At 32.1% G+C, this 15,573-nt stretch overlaps 3 protein-coding genes across 3 annotated transcripts; 1 reads left to right on the forward strand and 2 right to left on the reverse strand.

Moving 5' to 3' along the window:
• Positions 1 to 1,129: 1,129 nt before the first annotated feature.
• On the forward strand, positions 1,130 to 2,950 carry LOC130946828 (F-box protein At1g67340). Its single transcript, XM_057875687.1, has 3 exons — positions 1,130 to 1,409; positions 1,505 to 1,667; positions 1,754 to 2,950. Exons 1-3 carry the CDS (start codon positions 1,249 to 1,251, stop codon positions 2,528 to 2,530), a joined length of 1,101 nt encoding a protein of 366 aa, XP_057731670.1. The 5' UTR covers positions 1,130 to 1,248; the 3' UTR covers positions 2,531 to 2,950.
• A 10,370-nt stretch (positions 2,951 to 13,320) lies between these two features.
• LOC130946201 (uncharacterized) lies at positions 13,321 to 14,193 on the reverse strand. The gene has a single exon (XM_057874874.1). The coding sequence runs from the start codon at positions 14,191 to 14,193 to the stop codon at positions 13,321 to 13,323; it is 873 nt and encodes a 290-aa protein (XP_057730857.1).
• Positions 14,194 to 14,284: 91 nt separating this feature from the next.
• LOC130946202 (uncharacterized) lies at positions 14,285 to 15,322 on the reverse strand. The gene has a single exon (XM_057874875.1). The coding sequence runs from the start codon at positions 15,320 to 15,322 to the stop codon at positions 14,285 to 14,287; it is 1,038 nt and encodes a 345-aa protein (XP_057730858.1).
• Positions 15,323 to 15,573: the final 251 nt, after the last annotated feature.

The raw sequence follows: 15,573 nt of genomic DNA on the forward strand, positions 1-15,573 counted from the left end.
GTCAAATTTTTAATTAGCATATCTTACAAATAAATTCTTCATAAATTTTATTACGGGATAAGCTATAAATGTAAAATATAAAATAAATATATTAAATTTTAAATTTTGTTTATATTTTTAATAAAAAATATTTAAAAATTTTTAAGAATTAATTAGAGGTTTACGGAAAATAAAATTTGATTATTAATTTAGTTAATGATTCAGTTTGAATAAATAATTTAATTAATTTTTTAAAAAAAATAGCTTAAAAAATAAATAATTATATTAAAAATTATTTATAAATAAATTATTTTGTGTTTGAACTTTTAGTTCTAAAAGTGCTTATTTTATAGAAATATAATAAAAAGTAGTAATACTATTAAAAAATTTATTTTTTAAACTTTTTTATAAATTCTTAAATTTTTTTTAAAAAAATGTAATTTAATTTTAAAAATTATACTAGACATTAATACTATTACGTTTCATAAATCAAAAACTCAAAAAAATTACTTTTAAAAATTTTCAAATGAACTTTTAATATTAAGAATTAAAAACTAAAAATAAAAATTCAGATGCAATTAATTTTATATAAAATTAACAGTTAAAAACATTAAATAATTTAATTAAATTCATTAAATTTTTATTTAACCCTTTTTAATTATTAATTTTATACGAAGTTAACTACATTGAATTTTCGCTAAAATTAAAATGCAAAGGCAAAAAGCAGAATGCGAGTTAGAGAGGGTGGAAAGCACTAACCAGTGAGTCAGTGACTATTAATTACTCCATTTGACCAGTCGCTTCTAAATCTGCAACTCCAACGCCTTCCTCATCTCCCCCCTTATTAACACTAATCAACCATTAGTCTACTACAATCATTTTCACTACCCCCTATTTATATTATATATTTACCTGAATCTTAATTAATAACAGGGACCCAACGCAATACAACACGGTCAAACACGCTAAACCGTACGAATACATTTCCAGAAATTACAATTTAAAACTATTTTAAAAAAAGAGAAAATGGAGTTATTGCATTGCATTAGAGATTAGACTAATAAAGAATGCAAAGGAATATAGAAAACTGACGCTTGTGATACGTGGGGTCCAATGCAACAGTCCCATTAGCTTTTGCTGATTCCACTTCCAAATATAAATGCCTCTCTCTAACCATTGTCTCCTTCGTTTCTCCGTTCCGCAAACACACACCCAAACGCGGCCTTAATTCAATTACCTGAATGCAAACAAGAAGAAATTAGAAGAAACATGAGAAGGCCATTGAGACACAGACAAGTGAGCAGCCATCACAAGAAGAAGAAGAAGCACGACCTCTTGGACGCTCTTCCAGACGACGTCGTCGTTTCAATTCTCTCTAAGCTCACCTCCACTGCCTCTTCTCCTTGCGATCTAATCAACGTTCTTTCCACGTAAGTTTTATTGTATCTTCATTCATTCGTTCATTTTCTCGTAACAAAGATTTCAAAAATTTAAGTAATAAATAAATATGAAATTATAAAAACAGATGCAAGAGATTGAACCGTTTAGGCCTGAACCGTGTCGTTTTATCCAAAGCTGGTCCAAAACTATTCGCCATTAAAGCCAAAAACTGGTCGGAATCAGCTCACCGGTTTCTCAGAAACTGCGTTAACGCCGGAAACCTCCACGCATCCTACACTCTCGGAATGGTTAGTAATCAGTTAACACTAATAAACGACACACTCATTCAAAACGCAACATTCTCTTATTTTTTTCTTTTTTTTTTTTGGTGTAGATCCGATTTTACTGTTTGGAAAACAGGGAGAGCGGGTTATCGTTGATGGCGAAGGCTGCGATGAAATCTCACGCGCCGGCTCTGTACTCTTTGGCGGTTATACAGTTCAACGGCAGCGGAGGCACGAAGGGCGACAAGGACCTACGCGCGGGCGTGGCGCTGTGCGCACGCGCCTCGCTTCTCGGTCACATTGACGCGCTCAGAGAGCTCGGACACTGCCTCCAAGACGGTTACGGCGTTCGCCAGAACGTCGCAGAGGGAAGGAAGCTCCTCGTCCAGGCAAACGCGCGAGAGCTCGCGTTCGTGTTACGCGCCGTGGCGCGGTCTTCCTCTTCGGCGTCGTTGCTGACGTGGCGAAACACGCTGAGCAACCATTCGTCGTCGGCGGCGTCGGTTTCGTCTGCAGTGTGTCCGTTGCTTAGTGATTACGGTTACAGTGTTGCGGTTCCCGAGGTTCAACCGGCGAATTGGTTTCTGAGAGAGTGGTTTGAATCGGGTCGGGGAAGATTGGGAAACGGTTTGAGGCTTTGCGCGCACATCGGGTGCGGTCGACCCGAGACCCGGCCTCACGAATTTCGAAGGTGTTCGGTTTGCGGTAAGGTGAATTACTGCTCGAGAGGGTGTCAGGCGTTGGATTGGAAGCTGCGGCATAAGATGGAGTGTTCGCCCGCGGAGATTTGGCCGTTGGAGGAGGACGGTGGTGGTGCGGTTGTTGTTGGTGGCGGTGGCGGCGATGGAGTGGGAAACGACGTGGACGTGAGAAACGGCGTCGTTTGAGGTATAATACACTAATCCGAATAGGTGAAAAATAGAAAAAAAAAAAAGAAAAAAGAAAAGGGATTCGATGAGTTTAAAAATGGAGATTAGTACGTTCCAGAAATGATTATGTGTACAGTGACAGAATGGGAAGGTTTTTGCCTATTTTGGAGGCTTTGAGAGGATTCCTTTGAAAAATCTGAATACTGATTAGATGCTAATAGTACATTTTAAACATGTTTTTTAATTGTTTTTTTAGTCTTAATTAACGACGTAGTGATGATTTAGATTACCCCAGGCTATATTTTCTTATACAAAATGTCGTACTAATTAAAACGAGTTACACAATTAACACTTAAAAGGTTTAGTAATTTTCTAACTTAAAAATTTTATTACAGTTAAAATTCAGTGTATTTAGAATGGAGGGTATGCTGCTTTTCTTTTATTTTTCATTTACAAATTGTTGTTTAATATTCAGAAAACGTGGGAAGGAAAAATAAAACGCTATCTTACTCCTTTTTTAATATATTATTTCTCATGTGTTTCACTTTTTTGAATGTGGCTACAAATATATGCTGCGTTTTATTCTTAATTAATGAGTGATAAAAAAAGATTGTTATATGAAATTTAAATTTAATTAAAGGTACAAAGCAGTAATTATATTTAAATAGAGTAAGAAAAATATATTCAACTTTGAAAGTTACAAAACTCTACAAATATTCAATTATATGTTATATTGTGGATGTGTTTCATTAGAACATTCATTAGGTTACTATTTGCTACTAATTACGAGGAAGGAAGCAACATTTTGGAAGCAAATTTGGTTACGAATGGAAAGAGAAAGAAGAGCATTCGAGAAAGAGATATAAAAGGCAGAAAAAATAACTAGAGAGAAAAATAAGAGAGGTGATACTTAGTTTTGGGGAGAGAGAAAAAAAGAGTACTGTTAGGGAGTCAATGAGTCAATGGTTTAAGTGTATAATAAGCTAAATTTTTAGTCTATGAATAAAATGAACATCATTTATACTATTTAGAATAATTATTCGAATACCAAAAATAATAAATATTTTATGTTATAAAACTACTCATTTTAAAAACTAAAGCTAATTTTGGGGTTTACTAAGAATCGAACTCTTAACTTTTTGTAATTTGACAAGACAATATAATACTGATAATCATATCTCTAATATTTTTTAAATTATTATTGTATACAGTGTACGCTTAGATCATTGAGTTCTTATACTTTTTCAAAAAAGAAAAGGATTGAAAGGGAATTGCATATATTCATAAAAGCAACCATGAAATGAAAATGAACGTCGGCGTTTTGTGTCAGTTTCAATATCCAATTAAGTGGGGGTGTGATTAAATCCATTAACTAAATATGAAATGTTTTTGGTTGAAATTGAGCTATCACAACAAAATCTATGCCTACATGGGGGCTCTCTAGTTCCCCACGAATTAAGCCATAAGTTATTCATATGCTTACTCCACTTGTCCTCACTAAAGAGTTTGGTTTTACTTTTTAAATTTTTTTATTACATAGTAAAATACACATTCATGACATTCAATAATTGCTTCTCCTTTGTTCTTTTCTTGGAATATGTGCTTGGTTGAGATTAAAGTTAAAATTAAAAATATATATAATATGATTGAGTCTGCATATATTTATAGAAATTTCACGTATTTTTAACTTCTCAACCAAGTATATTCTTTAGTCAAGTCTATCATATTGTTGACGGATATATTTAGGACATAGTATGAACTGTAAAAAATAAATTAATTTCAAAATTTAACATATAAGTAATTATTTCTATTATTCATATCTATTTAAAAATCCATGACTTTATTTTAATTTTTAATACGATATACCATTAATTTAATAATTTAATTATAGACACTAACAATGTATAAGAATTTTACATAAATATAAAATTGTATATTATTACATTATCGAAATCTGTTAATTTTAAAATTCACTATTTTATTTGATTGATGATCGTAATTTTTATAAACTCATTCTTAAATCAAAAGTTATAGTTGTTAATTAATAATTGTGTAAGTATGCAACTTTATTTTTAAATGATGATTTTGAAAATTGCTATAAAAGGTTACGCATATTATTAAATAAAAAACCAAAACATTAAACTTATTGAATCCGAAAGACAACATTGGCTTAATTAAAAGTTAAAACCAATAAATATTATTATTAGTCCAAATTAACAAAGCGAAACACATAACAGATAAAAATTAGGAATTACTTTTTATCAATAATTAGTGGTTTTTCTTACTCATGTTCTATTTTGTTGAATATTAATGGTAAAAAACGTAATTCTAAAAGATACTAAATGAAAATATTTATTTTTTCTTTTACCTTTCTTAGTCGCTCGAGTCTATCAAATTGGAACTTGTGATGTCTATCTATTATCTAAAGCCAAAAAAGAAAAGAAAAATACTAGATGAAATTATAAGGTTTTAGTTTTAGTCCTAATGTTTAATAAAATGATATCATTTAATCTTAATGATCATATTTTTTTTACGACATAAGACACGTTAAATGACATCTTGTTTTATTTTACTATGTTGTATAAAATTCCTTGTATATAAAAAAAAATTACCAAATACTAATACAATAAATATATATATATATAAAAATTAATCATTATATATTTAATTTATTATATTTTTATATATATTTTATATTAATAATAAATTTTAATAATTAATTTTAAAATATATTTAAGATAAATAATATGAGAATCACCTTTTGACATGATAACGTAAAAACTAAAATGTGCAAGAGTAAGAACTTTTATTTTTGTATGTTGGATTATGAGTGGTAAAATTTTAAAAGTGATTTAAATTAGGTGTTAAATATTATTGTGAGTGTTTACAAAATGTCAATGATATTTTTTCTTTATATAATTAAAATAATATTTTTTTTACAAAACGTCAATGACATTTTTATAATAAAAAAATATTTTTTTATAAAATGTTGGTGACGTTTTATCTTTTTATATTTAAAAAAATATTTATTTTACAAAACGTCACTATCATTATATCAGTATAAAATATTAAAATGAATAAATATTATCATATTTCACATTAAAATTATTCATATCAAAATTTTAACCGCAAGAGTAATCCTTAATTATTTATGCAATTTTTTATTTAGTCATATTGTACATTTGTGAGAGTGAAAACTCTTATAGTAATGTAAAATTAATAATTAAAAATTATTAAATATTATTTTTTTAAATATAAATTTTATATATAATAAAAATTTAAGTATAATTAATTTGATATAAAATTAATAATAAAAATTATTAAATAAAAGTTTAATTAAATTATTTAAATTATTTAATATTTTTAACTATCAATTTCATGTAAATCCTTTCGATGTTTGTGCGACCCGCAAAACAAAACACTAAAATAGTGAAGGGAGCGTCGAATATTAATTGTAAAGAACGTAATTCGAAAAAATACTAAATGAAAATATTTACTTTTGCTTTGTTCCTATCTTAGTCGCTCGAGTCTATCGTATTGGAAGTTGTGATCTCTATCTATTATCTAAGGCCAAAAAAGAAAAGGAGAAAACAAAAAGAAAAATAGAAAAGTGATTAACTTTCATGTTTATATTGTGTGCGTTTGTTGGATTTGGATTAATGTATGTGACTGGTGCATGTGGTACTATGGTGTCCGTATAATAAAGATACCAACTATAGTGGGTGTGGGCGTTGTTGGAACTTTTCTCAAATGGGTTTTTAAACACTTAATTAAGCATATAGTCTTAATTAAATTCAGAATAATTATTTAAAATTAAATATTTTAATTTTCAATGTTATTTGCATTAGACAATACAATTTCTTTTTAATTATTCTATTAATTTTTATAATTTTATCAAATTTATAATTAAATTTTTATATTATTTTTAATTTTATAATTAAATTATTTTTAATGTAAAAAATATTAAAATTAAATGAATATTTTTTTGTAAATTAAAAAATTTATAATTAAAATTTTAATTAGATCTTTAATTATATATATTTAAAAAAAAATATTATATTAATTTTAACATTTTATATACAAAATGATTTAATTATAAAATTAAAAATATTATTAAAATTTAATTAAAAAAATATAGAAACTTAATTAAAAATTTAATAAAATTATAAAACTAACAAAAATATTAAACGTTAATTTTATTGCACAAGTAAAATATAAAACAATTTTTGAAGAGTCGAAAACATTTCAAAACAATCTCTAAAAGAATTTAAAATTTATAAAATAATTATTTTGATTAAAAAAATTAAATTAAAAAATTGTGTTGTCTAATAAAAATACGTTTTAAATTGTTCCGTGTATTTTAAAATTTCAGAATTAAAATGTTTAATATTAAAAATTTTTGGATTGATTGGATGACTGTTATTAAATAATTAAATTAGTTTGATAAAAGGGGAGGGTGATGAGGGTGGCAATTTTGTGTTACTTGAAAGCGAGAGCATGAAATAAAAAGTGAAGAGAAGGTGCAAGAGAAAGAGAGGTTCCATGTTAATTACGTTATCGATGTTGTCGTGACATTGCATAAGGAAGATCAGAGGAAGAAGAAGAAGAAGATGAAGGTATTCAAAGCCGTGATTCATGATGATTTTGATTTTATTTTTGACGGATACACTGAGGCCTAAGGTCCACCTCACTTGTCAACTTGTACCATTTTTCTTTCTTTTTTCTTGGATCCCTTCCAAACACAAAACAACTAATTATACATTATTGTTATAATTAGGTGATTATTACTCATACCAGAATGAAATTTAATTCTAAAATAGTTGTTGAGATTGACCGTTTCTTTAAGTCTTTGAGAATTTAATTGTACTAAAATTATCATTTTAGTTCTTCACTTTTTTTTGGTTGAAATATTTTTCATGCTGTGAATGATCTAGTACATATTTTTTATGTTAGGATACATGAAATCAGGTTTTAGTTTTAGTCCTAAAGCTTAATGAAATAATATCATTTAATCTTAATGATTATATTTTTTTACCACATAAGCCGTTTTGTGGTTTATTAATATTAAATGACATCAGTGTCATTAAGTAGGGTGTTCACAATGCAGTTTGAATCGGTTTTGAGTCAAAAATTTGTCCGATCTGAACACTATGTTTACTTGCGGTACGGTTTGAATTGGATGGTTTTTTTAAAAAAAATTCGATCCGATCCGATCCAATTTCGAGCGGTTTGGATTAGATTGGATTTACGATTTTGTAAATTAAAAAATTTAAATATATATAACATGTCTCAACATCAAATTTCAAATAACCAACAATGACATAACAACTCTTAACAATATCTTAAAACACCAATGATAACATAACAATAGAAATAAAATTATACGGTAGTTAAAATAAATAAATAAATCACATTTTGAATATAAAATATCTATTAAATAATAATAATACATGAAAAATACAAAAAATGTATAAAAAATTAAATATGTTATAAGTATAATTGTAAACATAATAATAAAATAATAATATTATAACACATTGTATGGTTTGTATTGGATTGGATCGGTTGTAAAAAAGTATATCCGAAATTCGATCCGATCCAGCGGTTTGCAAAAAATAAGATCCAATTAAATTCGAATTAGTGAGGTTTTAATCGGTTTTCGATTTGAATTTGATTGGATAAACGCTTTAATTTGGATCGGTTTGGATTTGAACACCCCTGTCATTAAGTATTTAATATTAATACTAAAATAACATCATTTTGTCTAGTCCAACATAAAAGATAGGACCGTCAAACGGGTTAATCCGACCCATTTAGATTTGGTCCATTAAATCTGTGGGTTAAATAGGTTGACCATTTAAATCCGTTTTACTTGCGGATCATAATTTTTCAGTCTGGATCGTTTATGATCAGTCCAATGGATTAAACGGACCAGTTTATTTATCATTTTATTTTAATTTTTGAAAAATATTTTCACAAAAAATATTACTTTAAAGTCAAAAGTCTTTAAAAAAATAATATCTTTTAGTTGATGAATTGAATTTTTAGATCAAATCTAGAGAAATATCAATTAAACGTACTAATTTTTTTTAAAGTACAAAAAAAAACGGGCCATCCGTAAGTTCGCAGATTAACCTGTTTAACTCGTTATTTTTTTTTTCGAGTTAATTAAACTCAGTCCGTTTAGTCTAAAATTTAAACTGACTTATTTTTAGAGACAAAGCCTACCATTTTAAACAAATTAGATAAAGAGATGAAGAATCAACGCGTGCAATTTTTTTAGTTTTAAAAACTTTGATGATGAAATTAAAATCTTGAAAGTCTTGTTGATGCAGACGATTAATATTAGAGAGCACTTTATTGTTTAATTCTATGAATATGTGTTTTCTATTCATATGAAAATAATATTTAAAATATTGATATATATTATATGTTAAATAATTTAATTAAATATATTAAATTATCTAATTAAAATTTTTTAATTATCATCTTTATACAAAATATCTTCATATAATTAGCCATCTTGTAATAATTTTAGATGTGTGGCGTAATATTAATTCACCTCATGTCCTCATTATGTGATCGGAATTTGATTTTTGGAGTATATATTTTTCTAACAATTTTAAAAAGCTAATAAAGAGTTCATAGCTTTAAAGTCTCTAATAATAATTTCTTATAAAGATTTGAAAAACACATTTATTTTTTTTCTATATCTGGTAATTAGAATGGCCATCAAAAGGAATGATTATAAAATTTTATTATTTTCCTGCAAAAAGTATAAAACCATTCATGTGAATAAAGAACAAAAACTAGAATTTATTTGCATTTTTAACAAAGGTAATTATTTATTTATATGAATAAGGTTAGAAATAATATCACTTAGACTAAAAGCGATAGCACAGATTAATTTTTCCAACAGACTGAATTACAAGCAATATTTAACATATTAAATTTGAAGGGGAAAAAATTAAGGAAAATAAAACTACTATTAAAAATTTAGAAAGTTAAGAATTTCTTATTTATAGTGGTACTCAATCAATGAAGCAATATTTATCCCGTGCGATGCTTCTTATGCACGAGAAATAATATTTGTATTTTTTTATATATATTTTTCGTTTTCTTAAATAATCTTTATTTATGTATTTGATTTTTTTTAAATCATATTTACTATTATCTTAGAAACTAAAACAGTACACCCAAAAATATTTACGAAAATAATGGTACAAATAATATAATTATCAATAATTTATATTCACAAAATAAAATATTTTTCTTTTTTTTTAAAATTAAAAATATACTCAAATTTAAGATTTAAAAAAAAAAATAAAAAAATTATATTATTTAAATTATAATTCTATGGCAAAATATCTTCCTTTCCTAGACTGAGTTTTTTGGGTCATGTAATGATCTCTTCTCAAGTACCCTTCGTTGACCGAATTCATTTCTTCCTGTACCTTTTTTTTCTTTTTCTTTTTTTGTGCTGGACCAATTTCACTATTGTTTTTGTCAACTGGATCAATACTACTTTATTTTTTTTTTTTTGAAGGAGAAAGTATTAGATTAAAGCGGACCTAGCAAGTCCAAATAGGCCAGATTACAAATTTTAAGGGGAGCTTCTTCCACCCATATAGTATCTAAGTTGGATAGGGCTAATTTTGCTAGACTATGAGCAATAAGGTTTTCATTTCTCTTTACATGAAAAATCTGAAAATTTCTAAACCTATTCAAAAGATGATTGCAGTTTGAGAGAATTAAGCCCAAACTATTCCTGTAAGACTGAGCATTCCTAAGCCCCTTAATAATATTTATGTTATCACCCTCTATGATTATATCAAAAAAATACCCCTGTAACGCCATATTTAGGCCAAGAAGACACGCGGTTGCCTCTACTTCAGCAATTGATAAGTCAGTTGGGAGCTTCCATATGCCAGCTACCATAATAACTCCCTCACCACCTCTAATTACTGCTCCTGCTCCCCTCTTCCCATCGCTGGAACAAGATGCATCAAAATTAAGCTTGTACGCTCCTGATGGTGGCATCTCCCATGAACTGTGACTGAGACTCCCCGGTGGAGGTGCTTCAACGGGTGAAGAGCGATGATTCTGTGTCTCTTCAAATTCACAGAACCTGGCGGCAGCGCGCTCGATGACATCTTCCGGGTTGGAGGAGATTCCATCGAAGATCAACCTATTCCTCTCCCACTAAATTCCATGGATACACTCCAACAGGAAACCCCTCTTCTTTTTTTCAATTTGTTCTAGGAGTTTTTCAATCCACTCTTCCAGCATTTGATCCTCTGTAAAGGCAGTCCGAAGGGTAAAGGGAGATGCAAACCAGAACCTCTGTTACCAAGGACAATCTCTGAAGAGGTGAGTTTCAGTTTCTTCTCGTTGCCAATACCGTGGGCATAGCGTTGAGCCGGTTATCCCTCTTTTTTGCAGATTTGTTTTTGTGGGGAGACCTTTGGAGATAAGCCGCCAGACAAAATTCAAGGTTCTTTTGGGAGCTTTGATCGCCCAAAATGCTTTCCAGGAAAAGGTGTGATGATGGTTTTGGATGCTTGCCTGTGCTTGATTTATGTTTTGCGACATAATCATGTGGTATGCCTTCTTCACTTTATACTCTCCATTTGCTGAATTTTTCCAATAGAAATAGTCTTCTTGTTGATTGATGTCTATGGGAATTTTGAGAATTTGATCTGTCTCAAAGGCTAGAAAATTTTGCCTTATGAGTTGTTCTTTCCATTGCAGAGTTTCTTGGTCAATTAAGTTATCCACTGTGGTTTCCTGATCAAAGCTTGGACATGAGCTCCAACTCTTAAACCCGTTTTGATTAGGAAGCCACGGATCCCCCAAAATTCTAACTGACTTGTCTGTTCCTATTCTCCATAAACCCCCATTTGTATCACCCACTTTGCTCCCCAAATACTTCTCCAAGTGTAGCTTGGATTGTAGCCTAAATCCGATCTCAAAAAGTTTTTCCTGTTGTAATATCTAGCTTTGAGTATTTTGGCTGCCAAAGAGTCCGGGTTCTGAATAAGCCTCCAACCTTGCTTCGCCAAGATTGCTTGATTAAAAGCTTCGAAACTCCTGAAACCCCTACCGCCTTCTTCTTTCGATCTGTACAGCTTTGACCACTTTATCCAATGGATTTTTCTCTCTCCATTTTTGCTTCCCCAGTAGAACCTGCTGACCATTCCTTCTATATGTTGGCAAAGACTCTTAGGAATTTGAAAACACCCCATAATATAAGAAGGTATGGATTGGATGATGGATTTAATTAACACTTCTTTACCAACCTTTGAGAGACATTTTTCCTTCCACCCTTTAAGCTTCTTCCAAATTTGATCTTGAACAAACTCAAATATTTGTTTCTTGGATCTTCCAACAAAGGTTGGAATTCCCAAATATTTTGAGTGATTTTCCCCTGCCTTAATTCCAATCCAATCTTCGATGAGCGTCTGTCTGATAGGAGGCACGTTTCGGCTAAAGGAGAGTTTCGATTTATCCAAGTTGACTCTTTGGCCGGAGGCTTGTTGGTAGATTTGAAGAATGTCTTTGACTTCTTGAATGTCACTGTCTGATGTTCTTGTGAAAATAATGCTGTCGTCTGCAAAGAAAAGGTGAGAAACCTCAGGTGCTTCTCTAGATATTCTGATCCCGTGAATCAGCTTCCTTTCCTGAGCTCTGATAAGTAGTCCGGACAACACTTTTGCGCAAAGAATAAACAGGTAAGGGGATAATGGATTCCCTTGCCTTATTCCTCTTGATGGCTTAAATTTTGTGGAGGGGATACCATTAATGAGAACCGAAAAGGAAACAATGCTAACACACTTACCAATCAGGTTGATCCATTTTCGGGGAAAACCCATAGCTTTGAGAACTTCCAAAAGAAAAGGCCATTCAATTCAGTCATACGCCTTTGCCATATGTAACTTTATACCAATGAATCCTCTTGCCCCCGTTTTCTTTTTCCTCATATAGTGGAAGATGTCAAAAGCCACTAAACCATTATCCGTAATCAGTCTTCCGGGAACGAAGGCACTCTGATATTCACCCACTATCCTTGGCAGAATTTGTTTCATCCTATTTGCAATGGTTTTTGTTGCTATCTTAAAAATCACATTGCAGAGGGATATTAGTCTGAACTCTTTTGTATGCTTGGGGTTTTTTATTTTGGGGATTAGGCAAATGTAGGTTTCATTCATCTTGGTTGGGTCACCTTCACCATTCAGGAAATTCAGCACCCAATTTGAAGTATCTTCTCCAACAATGTCCCATATTTTCTGATAAAAAAGGGCCGGCATGCCATCCGGTTCGGGGGCCTTTGTAGGGTGCATTTGATCGAGGGCCTTCTTAACTTCGTCTCTTGTAAATTCTTCTTCCAAAATGCTGTACTCCTCTTGTGTAATTCTTCCTATTACTACCTCTGTTGCTTGCTCTATGTCCATTGTTTCTTCAGATTTGAACAGCTTTTCATAGAAACTGACAATAATCTCTTCAATTTTTCCTTCTTCTTCATATAAGATCCCCGCATCATCACTGATTCTCTCTATTCGGTTCCTCTTGCTCCTTTGGGATGCTTTTTGGTGAAAATATCTTGTGTTCTTGTCTCCAAATTTCAACCAATTTGCCCCCGACCTTTGAGCCCACCAGATTTCCTCAAGTTTAAGCAATTCATCCAATTTTTCTTGGACCTCTTTTGTTTTCCTGATTGTTTCTTCAGATTGCTCCATTATTGTTAGCTGATCTAGTTTTCTCTGCTGATTTTTCATTTCCTTTGGTATATCCCCAAAATTCTCCTGCCCTCATTCATCTAATACCTTGCCGCAGTTTTTTAGCTTTCCCCAGATCTTGTTCTGTCTATTTGTCCATGCCCTGTTCACTATCTCTTTACATTCTGCCCGTTCCAACCACATTTCTTTGAACCTGAAGAGATGTGGCCTCTTCCTTCTTCTTACCCTTGTCCCTGCAACATCAACTAATATAGGACAATGATCAGACCTATACCTTTGTAGATGTTGTACCACTGCTTCCGAAAAGGCCTCTTGCCAATCTATAGTTGCTACAGCTCGATCTAGCCTCTCTTGGACATTAGAGTCACCTGGTTGGTTATTTGTCCAGGTGAAGGAATGCCCTACAAACCCCAAATCAAGGAGCTGGTTTAGTTGTAATGCTTCTTGAAAACCTCTTGTTTGGGTGAAAGTCACGGGCAGCCTTCCTTTTTTCTCCTTTTGTTCTAGAACTTGGTTAAAGTCCCCAAACACCATCCATGGTATACTTTGTGCTTGGCCTAGGGTGTTCAGTAGCTCCCAGGATTTTTGCTTGTTTGCTGAGTCTGGACAGCCGTAAAAACCAGTAACCCTCCACGGCTGGCCTCCGATCTTAGCCTGAATCACCATGTCTATGTGATTTAAGGACATAGAGTTAACACTCATGTCTATGCTATCGTCCCATAAAACTGCTAGTCCTCCTGCTCCATGTCTCGCTTCCCCTTCGCAGTCCACACCCACCACATTTTGTAAGCCTCCTTTGTTCCTTATCCTTCCTATTTCCGTTGCTTTTCTCCTTGTTTCCATTAGGAACACAAGGTTGGGAGCTTGTTGTTTCAAGAGCTTATTCAAAGCTCTAACTGCCCATGGGTTTCCAAGCCCACGACAGTTCCAACTTATAAGCCTCATTGATGGGGGCAGGGCTGCAAAGTAGCCTCTGCCATATTCTGTAGTGTGCCTCGTTGCTGTTTTTTGGTAGACATCTCCCCCTCTTTAATCCCTACTTCGCTGACTTCATCCATCTTCCTCTTTCCCAGTTCTTTTGTTTTTCCTCCTCTGTGGATGTTGTATTTGAGTTTTTCCTTGCCATCCTTTTCCATTTCTTGCAGTTGTTTTCATGGCTTTTATTTTTTTCTGGTTGTTGCTTCTGTTTGTTGTTGCTATCTTTGGTTGTTTCTATATTGTCCACCTTCTTGGAACTATCTATATCTTTTCCCTTTGGCCCCTTTATCTTCCCTTCCTCTTCTGTCTTTTGGTTCTGTTTGGTCTCTTCTCGGGCTTTCCTGTGCTCTTCCTCTCCTTGGTTTTGCTCTGCTTTCTTCTCAGTGCTAATAATGGGTTCTTTCACTGTTAGTTCAACCATTTTCTCTATGACATCTCTTTTCCCAGCTTGTGTTATTCCTTTTGCTCCAGCTACTAGTCGTCTTTCTTCCGTTTGCTTTTGTGGTCCTGACTGCTCCATTTTTGTTCCTGTTATCTCTGCCCTTAGCCATGGCCCTAGCTCCTTTGACTTCGCTCTACCACTATCCTCTTCAGCTTCACGCTTTTCACAACTTACCTCATCATGTCCTATTAAGCCACAGTAGTAACAAAAGGTTGGAAGCCTTTCAAACCTGAAATCCACCCAAGTTTGCCCGTCCTCCTTGCTTCCCATATAGATTCCTTTTCTCACCGGTTCAGCCAAGTTCATCTGAATATTTGCTTTGATGAAGCTACCTTTTCCTGGGCCTGCTGAATAGAGGTCGCATTCCTTTACTCTTCCCATTATGCTAGCTATCTTCCTTCCCAGAGTTGTTGTTTTGCAATGCTCGGGCATGTTCCAGATCTGAATCTGTATTTTAGCACTTGAGAAATCCATGTCCATGGGGTTTATGCTCCTTTCCCATTTCTTGACAAGCAACCATGCATTTCGGAATGTCCAAGGGTTGCCTTTGAGTACTCTCCTCATGTCAGCCTCTCTTTCAAAAAAGAACTGGTATAGTTTGGGTCTGATCTCTATCATATTAAAACCCACAGGCTTTCTCCAGATGTTGTTCATGGCTGTATGGACCCACACAGGGTTAATGGTTTTTGTAGTTATCAACTTACCTACCACGCTGTGCTTGCACTTTTGTACCCCTTCTTCTACATCTCTTTCTTCACATTCAATGTATTCCTCTGTTCATTCTTTTACCTCAGTTGTTTGAACGTTTTCCTTTATTGGTTCTGACGTTGCAGCTTCCATTTTTCAGGATTGTACCGCTGTCTCAGCACGAATGGCGAATCTATTCACGATTTGCTAAAGAAACG

This window comes from Arachis stenosperma, chromosome 8, assembly GCF_014773155.1.
Source record: "Arachis stenosperma cultivar V10309 chromosome 8, arast.V10309.gnm1.PFL2, whole genome shotgun sequence".
Lineage (NCBI taxonomy): Eukaryota > Viridiplantae > Streptophyta > Magnoliopsida > Fabales > Fabaceae > Arachis > Arachis stenosperma.